The sequence below is a fragment of the Muscardinus avellanarius genome, assembly GCF_963383645.1.
Source record: "Muscardinus avellanarius genome assembly, chromosome: 19".
NCBI lineage: Eukaryota > Metazoa > Chordata > Mammalia > Rodentia > Gliridae > Muscardinus > Muscardinus avellanarius.
The window spans coordinates 10,050,461-10,068,289 of record NC_137805.1 but is presented as its reverse complement, the minus strand read 5'-3'; the positions used below and the strand labels follow the sequence as shown (position 1 = coordinate 10,068,289).

At 41.0% G+C, this 17,829-nt stretch overlaps 1 protein-coding gene across 2 annotated transcripts in view; it reads left to right on the top strand.

Moving 5' to 3' along the window:
* The window catches only part of PLCB1 (phospholipase C beta 1), a gene marked incomplete at both ends in the record, with an annotated part of 756,028 nt that overhangs the window by 22,520 nt on the left and 715,679 nt on the right, over positions 1–17,829 (top strand). For both annotated transcript variants that reach the window (XM_080716836.1, XM_080716837.1), the window contains one exon: positions 3,775–3,852. In XM_080716836.1, the coding sequence (XP_080572962.1) occupies positions 3,775–3,852 (78 nt within the window). The remainder of the gene's footprint in view (positions 1–3,774; positions 3,853–17,829) is intronic.

The following is a 17,829-nucleotide window of genomic DNA, read 5'->3' as shown; positions in this document are numbered from 1 at the left end:
CTCCTCCTCCTCTACTTTCTCCTCCTTCTCTCTCTCTTTGCAGTACTATTCTACCTTCAAGCTGCACCTCCAGCCCCTATTTTTTTTTCATTTTTTAATTTCGAAACAGGCTCTCACTGAGTTGCAAAGGGCCTCACTAAGTAGCTGAAGCTCTCTACGAACCGCGACCCTCCTGTCTCAGCCTCCCCAAAAACAGGGGTTACAAGTGTGTGCCACCATGCCCGACTTCTTTCTCTTTTTAGAGGCAGATGCTTTTTGAGGAAAATGCCTTGGGATTTTAAATAAGTAAATTAAAGTTCATTCTTAGAGGTAATGTATTTACAAAATGCAGGTTTGCCAACATTTTAAGGTCTTTGGTTTTCCGGAACCTTACATTATTGTATTTCTCACCCTTGGAGGCCTGAATCGGTGGTTCTCAAGTGTGGTTTCTGAACCACCAGCATCTAATGAGCTCATAATAAGCGCAGATTCTCAGACCCCACCCCATCGCTAGCAAATAAGATACCAGTGGAAAGGGCCCAGCAATGTTTTAACAAAATGTTGTGGTGCTGCACGCCTCAGAAGCAGGAAAAAGCAGGTGGAATTGAAAATGGAGATTGGTGTATTTCTGGGTCAAGTCCTGCCTCGCATGGTCAGGATGCCAAGTTCCTGCTGATCCTGGAATGTTCAAGGTAATTATGGAGGAAACAGGCAGGGAGCCTAGATGAATGATCACTTAACAGAGAAACTGTGGCTGGAAGAGTGGGGCCAGGAAAATATTAAACAAAGGATCTTCAATTTCGAGGGAGGGGAAGGAAGAAGCTCGAAATAGTAGCTATCTGACACAAGCGAGCCTGGTACGGTGTTCCAAAATCTAAAATGGAGCAGTTGTGCTCTGCTTACTTAAATATTTGAGTGTCAGGAATCCTTAAACTGAATAGCCACCAAGATTGTGATTAGAATTTTGTCAGAAGCACTGATAAGAAAAGGAATTGACCTGAAAATGATAAGTTTTACCTACTGGATAATTCAGTTCATCTGGAAATGAATCTGTCCTGTGTGTGAGCTTCTGTCTTGGCCACCTCTGGAAGAATCGGTGATGAAAGTGGACGAAAGTATTGCTGTGATTTATTGGAAATATTACCTCAAATGAGTATGTATGTACTCTCATAGAAGAACCTAAAAGAAGTTTTAAACAATTTTTTCATTGAGATATCAAATTTGTTCCCAAATGTATTTTTTTTTTTTTTTGTCATTTTGAAAAGTTAAAATCCTAGGTGAAGTTCCATGCAACAGCACAATTCTTTTTTTTTTTTTTTTCCAGTACTGGGGATGGAACACAGAGACATTCTTCCTCTGAGCTATACTCTCAGACCATTTTTTAAAATTCTTTATTTTGAAACATCATCTTACTGAGTTGCAAAGGTCCTCACCTAGTAGCTGAGGCTGTCCGCAAACCAAGATCCTCTTGTCTCAGTCTCCCAAATGCTAGGATTATAAGCATCTGCCACCACACCTGGCTAGCACAATTCTTTGATCCCAGTGAATGTTTTCTTTCTAAAATGTTACTCATTATTCTGGATTTAATGTTTTGTGGAAGATATTTTGCAAACTTTACGTCAAGATTGTATTAAAAACATCAGGATAAAACACGATGGCAGTTCCTCAAAAAATTAAACACGAAAGTACCATACGAGCCAGCAGTTCCACTTTGGGGTATATACTGAGAATGATTGAAAGCAGAATTTCAAAGAGGTATTTGCACATCTATGTTCTTTGCAGCAATCCACAATTGCCAAAAGGTGGGAATAACCCAAATGTCCACTGGCAGAATGGACAAAGCACAGTATATAAAATGGACCATTATCTTGCCTTAAAAAAAGAGGATGATTGACACATCCTTGAACTTTGAGGGCATTCTGCTAAATGAAATAAGCCAGACACAAAAGAACAAGCTTGTGTGCTTCCATCTACAGGAGTTACAGAAAGGTGTCAAACTCAGAGACATCATGAGAATGAGGCGTGAGTGTGCAGTGGCTGTGGAATTTCTGTTTGGGAAGATGAAAATGTTCTGGAGATAGATGATAGCACAATAGTGCAAATGCACTTAATGCTTTTGAGCTGGACATTTAAAAATGATCCATTTTATATATGACTTGTCACAGTAAAAAAGCATAGGAGATAAACATTCATTACATGTCTTCAATACATTTTCCCTTTGGTTACTGATTTACAAAGCATTTATTTATCTTAACTACATAAATATATCCATTTACAGATGACCCTTTGCAATTTGTTGATTCTTTCAACAAATTGCATATATATATATATATATATATATATTTATTTATTTTTGTGGGTCTGGAAATGGAACCCAGGGGCATTCTACCTCCAAGCTACACCCCCTGCCCTATTTTTTATTCTTTATTTTGAAACAGGGTCTCACTGAGTTGCAGAGGGCCTCACTAAGTAGCTGAGGCTGTCTGCGAACCGCGATCCTCCGGTCTCAGCCTCCCGGATGCTGGGATTACAAACATGTGCCATCATGCCCGGCTCATTTAATGTTTCGATACATTTATTTTTAAATATGGCCTACTATAGTATTAATATATATCTTCACGTGTCCTGTATTTGCCCAGTGCTTTATCTAAATTCTATTAGTTTTCACAACTATCTTTTTAGTGACATCATCAGGAAGAAACTAAACTAAAGCCAGATCCCAAACTTACCTCTGCAAGTTCTAGCTTTCATTACAAGTTCTTTTGATTACATAGAAGATATGATGCACTATAGTTATGAGATGTTTACAAATATTGCAAAAAAAACTGGCAATTTATGCCGCTCTCTTTTTGTGGTACTGGGGCTTGAACCCAGGGGTGTTCCATCTCCAAGCTACACCCTTAACCCTATTTTATTTTTATTTTGAAACAGGGTCTTGCTAAGTTGTGGGGGGTCTTGCTAAGCTGCTGAGGTGGCTGTGAACCTGAGATCCTCCTGTCTCAGCCTCCCAAGTACTGGATTACAGGTGTGCATCACCTTGCTTGGCTAATTTATGACTTAAAACAGTGCAATTTCTGCAAAGGCCTGGGTATTTCAGTATAAGAATTCATATCAGGTGACATGTATTTTCTTGTACAGATGGCTTATCTCTCTAAAAATTGCCAAACGAGAAAGAATACATATTTTAGAAATGTTTGGTATTATAATCACAGGCATGCATTTTTTTTACTTTATAATATGCATGCATTAAATTGAGAAGACCCTTTTTAAAGGATGTTTCATTTTTGCCATGTGAAATCTCAATTTCCAACAGTTTTGTGTATATTTTTCCAAAGATGGAGAAGATGGCCTTATTTACCGTTACCTTGGAAACAGCAATGCCCAGATGTTATGCTTATTCTTTTTGGTACAATTAAAAACCATTTTATGGAGCAAATGTAATTTAAAATATTATCCTCAAGCAGGGATTCTAATTAACGTTAATCATCTGAAATAGGTAATGATAGTAAGTGTTAAAACCATTTGGAAAACTAAATATAGCATTTTAATAGGAGACATGTCAATGCCTTTAAAAACTTATCTTAATTGATCACTACATCATTGGTCTTTTTCTTTTACAAGTTGTGTACAAATCAATAGTCCTATGAAGTTAAAAATGCCATGTCTATTTTTTAAAGAATTTTGAAGTAATTGATAACTTTGGACAAATATCAGTTATTACTTTTTTGGTAACTCCTGGGTAGGACTTCCACAGTGATCGATGTTAATATATATGTTTTTTTCTTATGTTTTTAGGACTCTACTATTGTTACTCCAATTATTTTGAGGACTGACCCTCAGGGATTTTACTTTTACTGGACAGATCAAAATAAGGTAAGAAATGAAGTACGTCTTCAATACATTTTCCCTTTGGTTACTGATTTGCAAAGCATTTATTTATCTTGACTACATAAATATATCCATTTTACAGGTGACCCTTTGCAATTTGTTGGTAGATTTAGTAGAAGTATCCAAGGAACATCTATACTGAAATGTCTGTTGGCATTTCAAGGATACTAGTTTGAAATATTAGATTAACTAAATCTTAGAATAACTGGCATTTTTTCTGTTTTGCTTGTATTATTTGTTAGGATAAATACATGCAAATATGAATTGCATTTGGTGCCAAACATAATTAGACAGCAGTGCTGATTGAAGTCCTCGCCCATGAAGAATGAAGAAAAATGATGAGAAAATTACTTTTGGCCCTAATGAACATTTCCTTAGTTTTTCTTTTTCTCTCCCCTTGTGTTATTAAGAATCATCCCAATATCAGTAGGAATTTGCCTTTGATAATTTGCTCATGTTAGAAAAATCAAGGTTAAAAATTATGTTAACCTTTTCCTTCAGTTTTTAGGAAATTTCTAAAATAAGCTTTCTGCCCACAATACCATGAATTTAGTGTCTCACTTATTATGGGGTCAATTGGTGATTCCATATTGAATTAGTAAAAAGCAGGGCATCTTCAGACCCTAAGATTTATTGGGGGGTCTAATGCACACTTAGATAAGAATATTCATAGAAAGGTATTATTATTTCAAGAGTCATTGGCATAACTCTTACACCCGAGAGGCTCAGAATACAGAATGTTTTTGTTTTCTACGTCCTGCTATTTGGAGAGATGGGATATGATTTTATTGAGAATGCTGACTATATTTAAAAACCCTTAGTATAGCTGGGATCTCCAGGATTACTCTTCCAAAACTCCACATTCGATCTCTGGTATCCAAAGTTCTTGACATTACCAGTCTTACCTAACTCAGTTACACTGAGCAATGGTTTGGAGTTGGCCCTCCCCATGGCCAGTGAGGGGAGCCTGGATTCTGGGGAAACTCCCAGGGTACTGGAAGTAATGTCTATTCTCAAGGCCCGTTCTGAATGGATGAATTCAGCCTGTGGTCCTGGAGTTATTTTCTAATTGCCATACGTTTGTCCTGGGACCATCTGTAGTCACAGACGAGGGAGTAAATCATAGCCTCTACGCTAATGTCAAAAATTATGTTTGAGTAAGATTTCATGTTTAACGTTCATGTTTATTACTTGGTGTGTTAATCACTTTGGCTTAGATGTTCTGTCTGGTTTCCTGCTGTTATGTATAAAACAATGACTTGAAAGAGGTTTTTTTTTTTTTTTTGGTTTTTCTTTTTTTTTTTCTTTCTCCCAAAGGCTATTTTTAGCACTGTTGGAGCTATATATTCCTAAAAGATATATTTATAATGCCTAGAGCTTTTCAAGAGGTTGGATATTTGTACAAAAGACCAAACTGTCGGTTTGATTTTTCAACTTGTAAATCAAGCTTTCATAAAAGCAACAGAAGGTATTTTGGGGTTTTTAAATAATTCAAGGCAACTCAGTTAAGCTCCTCTTGAAGACCAATGATAAATATTTCTTTTCTAAAAAGAAAGAGCTTAGAACCAAAGGCTGTTTGACGCATCTGTACTGTTCTCTGAACACCAAATTCTGATCCATGCTTATTTTCAAATCCGTGAAAATTTTGTTTAGTTTTCTTTTACAGCAGCCTTTTTCTCTTGGTGGCAATGCTGTGTATAACTTATTGAAACAAGTAATGGGGTAGCAATTTCTTTGATCTCTTTACTGTTTTGTCTGCTGGATATTAATCTTACAGTTCATGCCAGGAGATGGTAAATTTCACTTTTTCCCTTTTAAGATAGCTAAGCCATCCATCGGTCACATATCGGTTTGGAGATTTGTCTTTTACTCCATGATCTTAGAATCTGAAATATAAGAGGATTTAAGAAAAAAAAAATACATACTTCCTGGGCTTTTGAGTTTTTCATTTTCTCTCTGGCTTTAAGCCTGGTCCTGGAACCAGAGCAAGAGATGCTTGCCATCTAAGGAGCCGGACTGTTGATGTGTTGGGGTGAGAGCGGGCTGGAAGCAGCAGTCTGCAGAAATGAAGGCTGCTCCATCAAGCTTTTAGACGATGCTTTGACATCACATCCTTTGAATGTACTTGACCAAATGGTATGATCGTGAAGCTACCTAGAGGACTATTTCCTCAAAAAAAAAAGTTTTTTTTTCTGGCAAGAAGTCTTAAAAATCTATCCCATGTTATTATAGAGATCTTATCTCTGAGAAAAATATGATACTTTAACGTCCATTCTTCTATTTTACTCTCTTGTGTTCCATTGGTTAGAAGACTTGCCTTGGTACTTACTGTAATAGGCCTCTCTTCTCCTTTTGCGTTTTTCCCCAAGATAGTCCTTTTTGGTCCATGAAGGTTATACCAAAGCGCTCTGATTAGCAATCACCTGAAGCCTGTTATGCTCACGAGTGATCTGAGTGGCTTTGAAAAGCCCTTGGTAAAAGCATCATTAACAAGAGCTTTCTTTTTATAGCATTGGAAGAAACTCCTTACATTTTACAGCATCTACCCCAGGTCCGTCTCTAGTCACGACTACACCACAGCTTTCCCAGGGCCACTGACTGCAAGCTTTGGGCTCTCCCCACCAGACAGCCATTGGCTTCCTTTCCCAACCCATCCTTTGATTTGCCACCATGGAGAGGCTAAGTGACAAAGAAGAGAGAGAGCAGAGGGTGGGTTTCAGAATTACAAACCAGACCCAGCAAGTCATTTTTAGGTAGCTGATATGTGCTTCCGTGACACACTGACGGAATGTTTGGGGTTGGTGGAAACAGACAAACATGAGTATTATTTTTAGGGATAAATGTTCATGCTTTTTACCAGCTCTGGACTTATTTTGACAATTCTTTCCACTTAGGATTGGATCTGTGAATCTTATTGAATATAATTAGCAAAAACGACTTTGTGAATGTGACTCTTTTAAGCCTGGTGGGTTTTCTGGTATAACTGTAGATCATGTGAAAAATATAAGTTTATTTCCAAATCATGGGTAAGAAGGGGCTCCTGTCCAGCTAAAATACTGGAGGACTGAATTAGGATATGACTTTTCTTTGGCTCTCTGCCACGTGGGTCCCAGGAACCATCACAGAAAATGCTAACCCTGAAAATCATGTTAACTACAAGAATCGGTACCACAATGTTAAAGAAAAGGCGAAGGGGAGAGAAAAGATCACTGTAAAAGAACAAAGAAAATCTAAGATGCTGCATAGACTAAAACAAGGTAGACCTTCACCTTGCAACTCGACGCCCCGCTTCCATGCCGGGTTGGTGTGAAAACAAAACTAGTTGCTACTAGTTCAGATCACAAGTTCAGTAAAACCCTTCCTTGTACCCGGAAAACAGGAGTGGGGGGAGGGAGGAACACATAATACATTGAAAAGGAAGGAAAGGAAAGCCACATTTTCAATGAGGGACTCTTACAGCTTTCTTTTTTAATTGTTGTTTCAGATTTCATTTTACTTCTGCAGTTAATATACAGATGTCTCTCTTTTTTTTGGTAAAAGAGTAAAGCAGGAGAAATATCCTTAAGCCATACCTCTTGTTGAGTTCAACACTAGTCTTGTTTCCATAGTCAACTACAGGTAACAGCATCTTGGTTTCTTCCTAGGTCTCTCTTTAATACATTCGTGCATGCAAAACCATGGACAGACTTCATTTTGTCTTTGTGCATCCGTTTTTATATGAACTGTCATCGCATTCTTGTTTGCTGTTCTGCACTTGCTAGTCACCTCACAGTATGGCTTAGGGAACTCTTTGTGTGTGAATCTTCCTCACTCTTTTAAGTTGTTCTGTCATATCCCAAAGAATAGCTTACTGAATTTTACTAATAAGAAGGTTCATAATGACGGACCCTTGATGTTTGTTTGTTTTTAATTTGGGGCTACAGCAAATGATCCGATAACAGACTTATAGAGAGCTTTGTTACCCTTCTCTGGGTATAACAGGGAACCAGAGGTTCCCTCAGGGGAACCCTTAGAAGTCAATTAATTAATTGCTGGTTAAAGGATGTGCATCTCCTAAACTGTTGTTATTGTACAACCCTGACAGGCTTAGGTGACAGGAACTGTTTGTTCAAACCTCACCAACACTGTTAGGACACATTTTAACTTTTGCCAGTTGGATGCAACCATCCCATCTCTTTTTAATCTGTCAGCAGCTGATTTGCTAGCAGAGTGTGTATTTATTGGCCATTTCTGATTTCCCTTACATAGATTGTCTCCCCAGATCTCTTACCTTTGTGTTAACTGTTCTCTCTGGTTCTAGATCTTTATCCTTTAGCTGTCATAAATGTTGAAAATACTTTCTTTCTGCCTGTGGCTGTGGCTTGTCTTGAACTTTTGACAATTTTATGTGTGCCAGAAGGTGACCTGAGGCCTTATACTTTGTGGAGGGAGGGTACTGGCGATTGACCCCTGGGCGTTGGGGCTTCAGACCTGACCCTTTTTATTTTGAAAAAGGGTCTGTGTTGATGAGGGTCTTGCTATGTTGTTGAGGCTGGCCTTGAACTTGCAATCCACCTGTCTCAGCCTCCCAAGTACTGGGATTACTGGAGTGCACCACCACACCTGGCTCTTTATCTAGTCTTCAAATCCGCACACGGCATATTTGGAACTCTATTTTCTTGAAAAGGGTGGTCCTATTGTTTGGTGCTCCTTATATTTCGGTGTTGTAGCCAGCTATGGTATCACCCACAGCGCCCCGACTCTGGGGGCCTCATCTGAGGCAGAGCATGGACGATGTGGAGGGGTGGGATCTACAGGTCCATCGAGTTGGGGCCCCCTTCCTCATCTCTCCCCAGCTGGTTTGAACGGCCCTAGATTCCTTCCTGCGTACCAATGCCTATGGAGTTCTACATTATTATTTCTTCATTTCAATTTATCTTTGCCTCTCATACCTTCTGGTTTAACCAGTATAGCCCTTTGCGTTTATCCGTGATCCTGGCTTACAGACACAAATTTATACCTGTGTATTTAGTTGTTTCTAGGGACTCGGGACAGGAGGGTTTGTCTCTACCATCTGCTCCATCTGCTGCCTCATTTTGCTTGGCGATTTCGCAGGAGGTGCCATTTGGGATCCTTGCACACCATGACGATTAAGTTTCTATAAATGTCAACTCTACATTGCCTTCTCTTACGATAACCTTACATTTCTACACTGAGTTCAAAAGCAAAGTTTAAAAGTTAAATATTTACCTAAGCCACAGTGACATTTTTTTCAGCGTGATATCAGAGTTCAAAAAAAATATTTTGAATGATGTGTTCATGTACCTCTACAAGAAAGTCTCGTGGTTTCCTATCAAAACATAGTCTAGCCTCTGTGAAGAACTACTGAACTTACATTTCAGGAATCAGTGTTAGCCGCAGAGCTTCCTCCTTTGGACATAGTTGTCCGGTAAATTCTGGAAACATCGATTTTGCCCTTTCTTGTGTGTAGGAAGTGGGATAGGGCACTCCTGAGTTGATTGAGTGTCTGAGTACAATGATGTGGTTATAAATTAAGAAGATGAGGTCTATTCATTTTTACGGGTTAGCTGTTCCCAAAGGCTGAGATGATCGCTGGAATCGCCTTAGGAAGCAGAAACAGGCACAGCAGGGTTGTTTGGTGATGGCGACTGGGCGGGGGGCAGAGCACCCACCCTTGCTGACTGATCAGCAGCGACTCTAGATGAAGTCCTCCCTTTTACCTCCGCTGCATTTTCTTTGCTATTTATTAGCAAGATGAACCACATCATGTCTGTGTTCTCTTTTAATTTTTTATCCCCCCATGGGACTAGGGATTGAATCCAAGTGTGTTCTACCTCCAAGATACACACCAGCAACCCATTTTTCTTTTTCTTTTCTTTTTTCATTTTTGCGGTACTGGGGATGGAACCCAGGGGCATTCTACCTCTGAGCTACACCCCCGTCCCTATTATTTATTCTCTATTTTGAAATAGGGTTTCTCTGAGTTGCAAAGGGCCTCACTACATAGCTGAGGCTGTCCGCGAACCCGGATCCTCCTGCTTCAATCACTAAGTTGCTGAGGGCCTTGCTACGTTGCTGAGACTGTCCTTGAACCTGCTATCTATCCTCCTGTCTTAGCGGTCACCTGTGACAAATGCTTGGATGGCAGGTGTGTGCCGCCATGCCTGGCTGTGCCTTCGTCCTTCCTCCTCCACAGGACACTGCTGGACTCTCGCACCCAGCCAGCACCTGCATTCTCTTGCTTTCTCTGGTCCCAAGACCTCAAGCTACCTCTAATGCAGTTGCTCAGAACTTTCTGGCAATTCACACTCGGCCTGACTAATGAGTTCTGAAGGAATATTATCACACCTCTGTCATCTCCAGGGGGGGGCAACTGAGAGGCATAGGCTGAAGGTAATTTTTCAGGGTGCTTCTGTGGAATTCAGCCCTGTTACCCCAATGTATCTTACTCCTGATATGTTCTAAGACTACCTCTAGAATCCTTGTCTGGGAACTTGTGTGTGTGTGTGTGTGTGTGTGTGTGTGTGTGTGCGTGCGTTACTAGAGGTTGAACATGGGCATTCTGCCTCTGAGCTACACCTCCAGCTCTATTTTATTATTTTTTTAAAATTTGAAACAGGTTCTTACTAAGTTGCTGAGGACCTTGCAAAGTTGCTGAGGCTGTCTTCAAACTTGTGATCCTCCTGTCTTAGCCTCCTAAGTACTGGGATTACAGGAGTGTGCCCAGCTGGGACCTTCTTAATATGGATATGCCATGCTTAACAGCTTAATGTGGATATCTTTTGATTAAGGATGTTAAAAGGATTCCTTGGTGAAGAGGCACTGGAACATATTAGGTGAATACTTTGTTTAAAGCCAGGGCTGGTTTTTCTAAAACACTTTTAATTTAGGGAGCCTGAAGCTGGTTATGCAAATAAACATTGAAGTTGTCGAGCAGCTGTGGCTTTGAGTTCTGGGTTTGCTGTGTACCTAATGAGTCATCTTCAGTGAATCGTTTCAACAATCTTAGACTTAGTTTCCTCGTCTATAAGATAATTACTTTTTGGCATTGCTGTGAAGGTTGAATGTGAAAAAGGGAGCACCTAGTATCAGGTGTATGGCTCTGTACACTCTCAGTTCTCTGTGGTGTTTTTGGTATTGTTATCTAATATACAATCAGTCTCTGACTAAACAGTTGTTCCCAAACGATTCTTAGGTACAAAGGTACTGTTTTAAAAAACCCAGTGACCGTTTATTTATGTGTAAATTTGTATTCCTTTTTTTCTTCTTCAATGAAATAGTGACCTGTTTTTTGTGTAGACTGTCTTGCAGTCTTTTGATCTTCAGTGTTGAAGCTGAGGTCTGTCGGCGCAAACAAGATGTTTATTTATGTATTTCATAATGTTTTGGGAGCAGAGCCATGGAAGGCAAAAGAAGGGATTTATTGCTTAAAAGAGTTTTCCTCTGAGGGAAATTTGCTAATAAATATTCTATCATAGGTGAAGGTTTCTTAGACCACTGGGAATTTGAAGAGTCTTGTGGAATAAGCTTTCAGATGATTTAAAGGACTCTGATAGGAGAAAATGGTATAATTCTCATGAAGAATTAGATTTCACCATGGCTGTCTGTGTCTTTTCTCTCTAAGATAATCATTTTAGAATTATTAGCACTACGTTGGCATCAGACAACTCTTTCTCCTTCACACTGACTACATCCTTGGATGTACTTATCTAAGATGTGTCTGAGATGTACATCCTTAGCATTGTTTGGACAGTCAGCCGCGGGTCAGATTCCTAGGAACAAGTCTCTCCTTATTCATTCCACTTCCAGATAAGTTCCATGTGTATCAACACTACCTTTTAGCACAGTCATAACCACCTCCAATTCTATAAACTCTAGTTAGCTTATAATTAATTGCCTTTAGCCTATGTAGATGGAACTTAAGAATAAATGTTGCAAGGATGACATTTTTTTTTTTTTTTTACAAATTCTTAAAGGAGTTGATTCATGGGTTCTGGGTAGATATTTCTAATTGAAAGATGGTCTCAAATTGTATCTTAAAACCAGCCTAGTTGTTATAAAATGGCATTATGGTAGCTTCTTTGGGGTCACTTTTAGGGTATAAGTATATCAATATGAGTTATATAAAGCCGGGCGTGGTGGCACACGCTTGTAATACCTGCGCTTGGGAGGCGGAGACAGGAGGATCGCGCAGGTTCGAAGCCAGCTGCGCTGGCATAAGAGACCCTGTTTCAAAAATATAAAATATGTCTGGGAGTGTAGCCCGGAGGTAGAAGGGCTTCCAGGAACCCCAGTACCACACACACAAAAAAAATGAGTTATATGCCATTGCAGCTGTACATTATCATGAGAATAATAGCATCACTGCACAGTTTAATATGTTCTAACTAGGGTTGAGAAACATATCATACTACCCTGACTTTAATTCGAATTCAGTATTTCTCGCATAATTTAATTAAACCATTCTGCCTCAGTTTTAAGCGTTGCTTATATTTAGCTCTTCCTAGTGTTAGAGGAGAAATTGAATTGGACATTTTCCATCTTATGAAGCTACTTTAATGGAATATTTGTACTTTTCAAAAGCAAATATGTGTTAAAACACTGAATTGGAAGAATTTATAAAGGAAATACTTTTATATATTGTTTATAACTTTTATTTTTTGTTATGGGGAAAATTTACTGTCCTTTATGTGTATAGAATTCCCAGATATCTGCAAACTGGGATCCTCCTGTCTCAGCCTCCCGAATGCCGGGATTACAAGCATGCACCACCATGCCCAGATCTTTAATTTATTTTTTGTAGTACTAGGCATGAAATCCAGGGACAGTTTACCTCCGAGCTATACCCTCAGCCCTATTTTTATTTTACGTTTTATTTTTGAAACGAGGTCTCACTAGTTTGCAGAGGACTTCACTAAGTTGCCAAGACTGACTGAGAACCTGTAATCCTCCTGTCTCAATCTCCCAAGAGTTTGGGATTACAAGCATGACCCACCACACCCCGCTGCACATACTATTTTATTTGTTTATTATTGTCATTATCATTAGCAAAAATAATAGCAAACACAAATATGTTTCCTACATGCCAGGCATCATTTTAATAGATCTATATAGACAGCATACATACGTTATACATTCGTTATATATATTTACAGGAAATATATAAGGCCGGGTGTGGTGGTGCATACTTGTAATCCCAGCTCTTGGGAAGCTGAGACAGGAGGATGGTACAGGTCCGAAGCGAGTCTCAGCTAATTAGTGAGGCTTTCAGCAACTCAGTGAGACCTTCTTTCCAAATAAAGTATATAAAAAAATAGGGTTTGGGGTCTAGCCCGGAGGTAGAAAGCCCCTGGGTCCCACCCCCCCCAGAAGCATAAAATAGATATGCAGTATGTGTAGCATATATCTGTAGTATATATAGTATTTATATTGGCTGCAAACTATGTTTATATAGTGTGAATTTATACATAAATATACACTGGGTACTAAAATACACATATACACACTATAATATAAATACACTATAATATATAACTACAGTACATGCAGGCACATTATTTAATCATTTCCTTAAGCCTGTAAAGGACAGTGCTGGAATTACTCCCAGTTTTGAGTGAGCAAGTTGGGGTGCAGGCCAAGGTCACACAATGACCCTAGGTGATATGAGGTGCAGGCTGAGGTCACATACTGCTCCTGGGTGATATGGGGTGCAGGCCAAAGTCACACACTGACCCTAAGTGATCTGAGGTGCAGGCCGAGGTCACGCACTGACCCTAGGAATATGGGGTGCAGGCCGAGGTCACACACTGAGCCTAGGTGATCTGGGGTGCAGGTCGAGGTCATGCATTGAGCCTAGGTGATCTGGGGTGCAGACTGAGGTCACACACTGAGCCTAGGTGATATGGGGTGAAGGTCGAGGTCATGCACTGAGCCTAGGTGATCTGGGGTGCAGGCCAAGGTCATGCACTGAGTCTGGGTGATCTGGGGTGCAGGCTGAGGTCACGCACTGAGCGTGGGTGATCTGGGGTGCAGGCTGAGGTCACACACTGAGCCTGGGTGATCTGGGGTGCAGGCCAAGGTCATGCACTGAGCCTAGGTGATCCGGGATGCAGGCTGAGGTCACTCACTGAGCCTAGGTGATCTGGGGTGCAGGCCAAGGTCATGCACTGAGCCTAGGTGATCTGGGGTGCAGGCTGAGGTCACTCACTGAGCCTAGGTGATCTGGGGTGCAGGCTGAGGTCACGCACTGAGCGTGGGTGATCTGGGGTGCAGGCTGAGGTCACTCACTGTGCCTGGGTGATGGACCAAAGTCACAGCTGAGCCTGGGTGATGTGGTTGTGTCGTGGCAGAGGCAGGAGCGGCATCATCAGGGCCAGCTTCATGTCCTGGCTCTCCCCTGTCTTCTTCCTAAAGAACTTGATTCAGGTGTAAAGCCACTGCCTACCTGCAGGGTTTGCTTCCTCGCATCTAGTCTTAAAAGAAGCCTCGGTAGGCATGGTACATTTGTCCCCCAAAGAAGGCAAGGAACACGGAGAAGGGGCTCGCAAGTGGGGCTGCTCTGAAATCCCCTGGGGAGCCCTCCAGGCTGCAGGAGTCTCCCTCTGTGGCCTGGAGATGGTGGGTGTGGTCTGGCACTGGGATTGTTTGTTTAAGGCTCTTATTTGATTCTAGCGTGCGTGCAAGGTTAACACTGATAGAAAGCCAGCTGAGATGTTTGGCTGAGTCAGTGGACATCCTGAGCAGCCAGACTCGCCCTACCTTTCACCTCTGCCGGGTGGCCTGCATCCCCCAACGGAGCACCCACAGGCCCTGCGAGATTCTGAATTATTCACCTGTGATTGGCTAATATTCTCTGTACTGTACTTAATAAGGCAGGAAATTGCTAGCATTTTTAGACTGATTCTCAGTATCCAAGAGTGAATCAAAATAGATTTCTTGGGTTATAGTCAGTTGATTAAAATTCCTTTAACTTCCCATTCCCTGATTGCCCCAGGTTTTAGCCACTCTATCTGTACCAAACCTGTCCTCTATATTCAAGCCCTGTTTACTAAACTTTGTTCTGTTTTTCTAGATTCTTCATTATATTAAGGTGCTTTTTAATCCTATTTTTAATTAAATTACCTGCATCTTTAATAGGGCATATGGTTTTAAGAAAAACCTTAGCTGGGTTTGGCGATACATACCAAGTGACTCAGGAGGCTGAGGTAGGAGGATAGAAGATTTGAGGACAGCCTCAGCAGCTTAATGGGACCCTATCTCAAAATAAAAAATAAAAGGGACCAGGGAAGGGGATATAGTTTGTTGATTGTGCACCCCTTTTATCAACCCTTAGTAACCCCTCCCCCCAAAAAAGAAGGAACGTATGACCTTAAAGGGCTAAGGGTGTTGCTCAGTAGCAGAGCACGTGCTTAGACCGTACAGGGCTCTTAGTTCAATCCCTATCACCAAAAAAAAAAAATGTGCTTTATAGATATAGTTCATTTTACATCTAAACTTTTATTTATGAGTACAAAGGCAAATGCAATCTTATTAAATTGCAACATGGTCATATTTCTTATCAGTTTGTAGAACCCTTTCCCTTTCTTGGCACATATACCCAAGAAGGGAAGCCACAGAAAGTTAATTTGCAGGTATGGTGGGAAGCTTGCCCTTTTCGTCACTTCTACACAATACATTTGAGAGCAGTAAAATCCGCATTTCTTCTACTGGGATATGTTGAGCGCTCACTCTGCCTTCGGTAGGGAATGTGAATTGGGAGGTGAGTGATTTTGCATGAGGGTTCTCCCTGCTATTGTGCAAGGCCCCCCACGTACTTAGGGGCTGTGTTGTGGACCTGCCGTGGCCTCATGCTGAACACTGCACCTTTGAGAAGCCAATGCTTCCATGAAAAGTTTTATGGGGCAGAACTAGTTGCTGTACTAGGAAGCTAATGACTAGGCTGCTATACATAATGGGTTCTATTTTTAGATGAACATTTGTTCCCCTTGCGTGGCTTTCTTATGCAAGAAGGCAGATCACAGTTTCAGCCCTCTATTGTGAATATTGAGATATTAGACTCCCAGAGTCGATGTGACCTTAGATATGTTGTGACGTTTTCGACATCTTGAAGCCCTGACATGGTTCGTAACTAGAGAGAAAATATTGAACAACAAAAACAGAGCACCAAACAATGTGTGTGGTGTTTGTAGGTTGAGTTCTTCCAGCAGCTGATGCCAAGGTCTGGTGGTTCATTCAGGAGGTAACCTCAGGAAACATGGCCAGGGCAGAGGGGAAATGAGAAGGCAAGGGAAGGAAGCTGATGCAGGGCGAGTTATCAGCTACGTTGCCATGGGAGACCAGGGAAGCTCCATCCTGCCAGGACTCTGGGAGAGAGTACAAGGGCCAGGGAACTATGCTGTGGACCCACCAGCTCGAGTCGGTGATGGAGGGCATTTTTCCCAGGGGTATTACCTCGGATTTTCTGCCAGCTTCTCTGGGTTTCCAGGGGGCAAAGGCAAGTGAAGCCAGTCTATTTTAATATTCTTTTATTGGTGCATTTTAATCATCCATCATTTTGAGGTTTAGTGTGATAGAAGCTTCTTACATCCACATAGTACTCAGTGTGTTCTTCCCCCAATCCTGCCCTGCTCTGAAATTGGTATGGATAGCTTCATGGGTATACATAGGATTGTTCAAGCTGATTTCTTCATCAGGTCTTCTCCCTCTCCTCTTCACCCCCTCCCCACATCTTCTCCCACTCTTCTCTGGTGGGTATGTCTCCTCATTGAGTTGAAATCTCTTTATTTCCAGATTTTTTTTTCTAGCTTCCATATATGAGAGAAAACCTACAACCCTTCATGTTCTGAAACTGGCCAATCTCAGTTAGCATAACGTTCTCCATTTCCACCCATTTTTCTGCAAATGACATAATTTTGTTCTTTTCGTCTGAGTAGAATTCTGTTTGGGTGTGTACACTGCAGTTTTGTAACTCATTCATCTGTTGATAGACACCTAGACTGGTTCTGTAGTTTGGCTAGTGTGAATTGTGCTTCATTAAACATGGATATGCATATATTGCTTTATTATTCTGACTTCAGGTCCTTTAGAAAGATACCCATGAAGCCAGGCATGGTGACACACACTTGTAATCTGAGTACTTGGGAGGCTAAGAAAGGAGGATCTGGGTTTGCAAGAGGCCCTCTGCAACTTACTGAGACCCTGTTTCAAAATAAAGAATAAAAAATAGAACTGGAGGTGTAGCTCAGAGGTAGAATGCCCCTGGCTTTAATCTCCAGTACCACAGAAAGAAAGAAAGAAAGAAAGAAAGAAAGAAAGAAAGAAAGAAAGAAAGAAAGAAAGAGAGAGGAAGAAAGAAAGAAAGAAAGAAAGGAAGAGAGAGAGAGAGAGAGGAAGAAAGAAAGAAAGAAAGAAAGAAAGAAAGAAAGAAAGAAAGAAAGAAAGAGAAAGAAAGAAAGAAAGAAATGATAGCCATGAGTGGATGAATTACATGCAAGTTCCACATCCAGTCTTCTGAGGAACCTCCAACTGGTCCATACTGGGTGTTGAGTTTTGGGGAAGCCACTCGGACATAGCTATGGCTGGAGTTTATTGGCCAGCATATGCGGGAACCCGTGGGTACCACCAGCTGCGACAACATTAAGGTGGGGCTTTTAATGTCCAGTCAATCAGACTTCCTACCTCTTCATTGCGAGGTGAAGCTGGAGGATGAACCCATTTCAAAATTAGGCCTGGCTTAGTCTGCACAGTGCTTTAAACACATCAATGTGAATTCCCAGGATTTATAAATCTAGGAAGTTTATATATAAATATAGGTTTAAAAACCAAAACCAGAAGGCTTGATAGTTCTGGCCAGCATCGCCACATGGCCACATATGGCCAAGGCAGGGCAGCGGCTGCCTGCTTCAGGGAGGGGAGGCGGGATCTCTTCTGCCACTGTCTCCACCACCTTGCCTGATTTACATG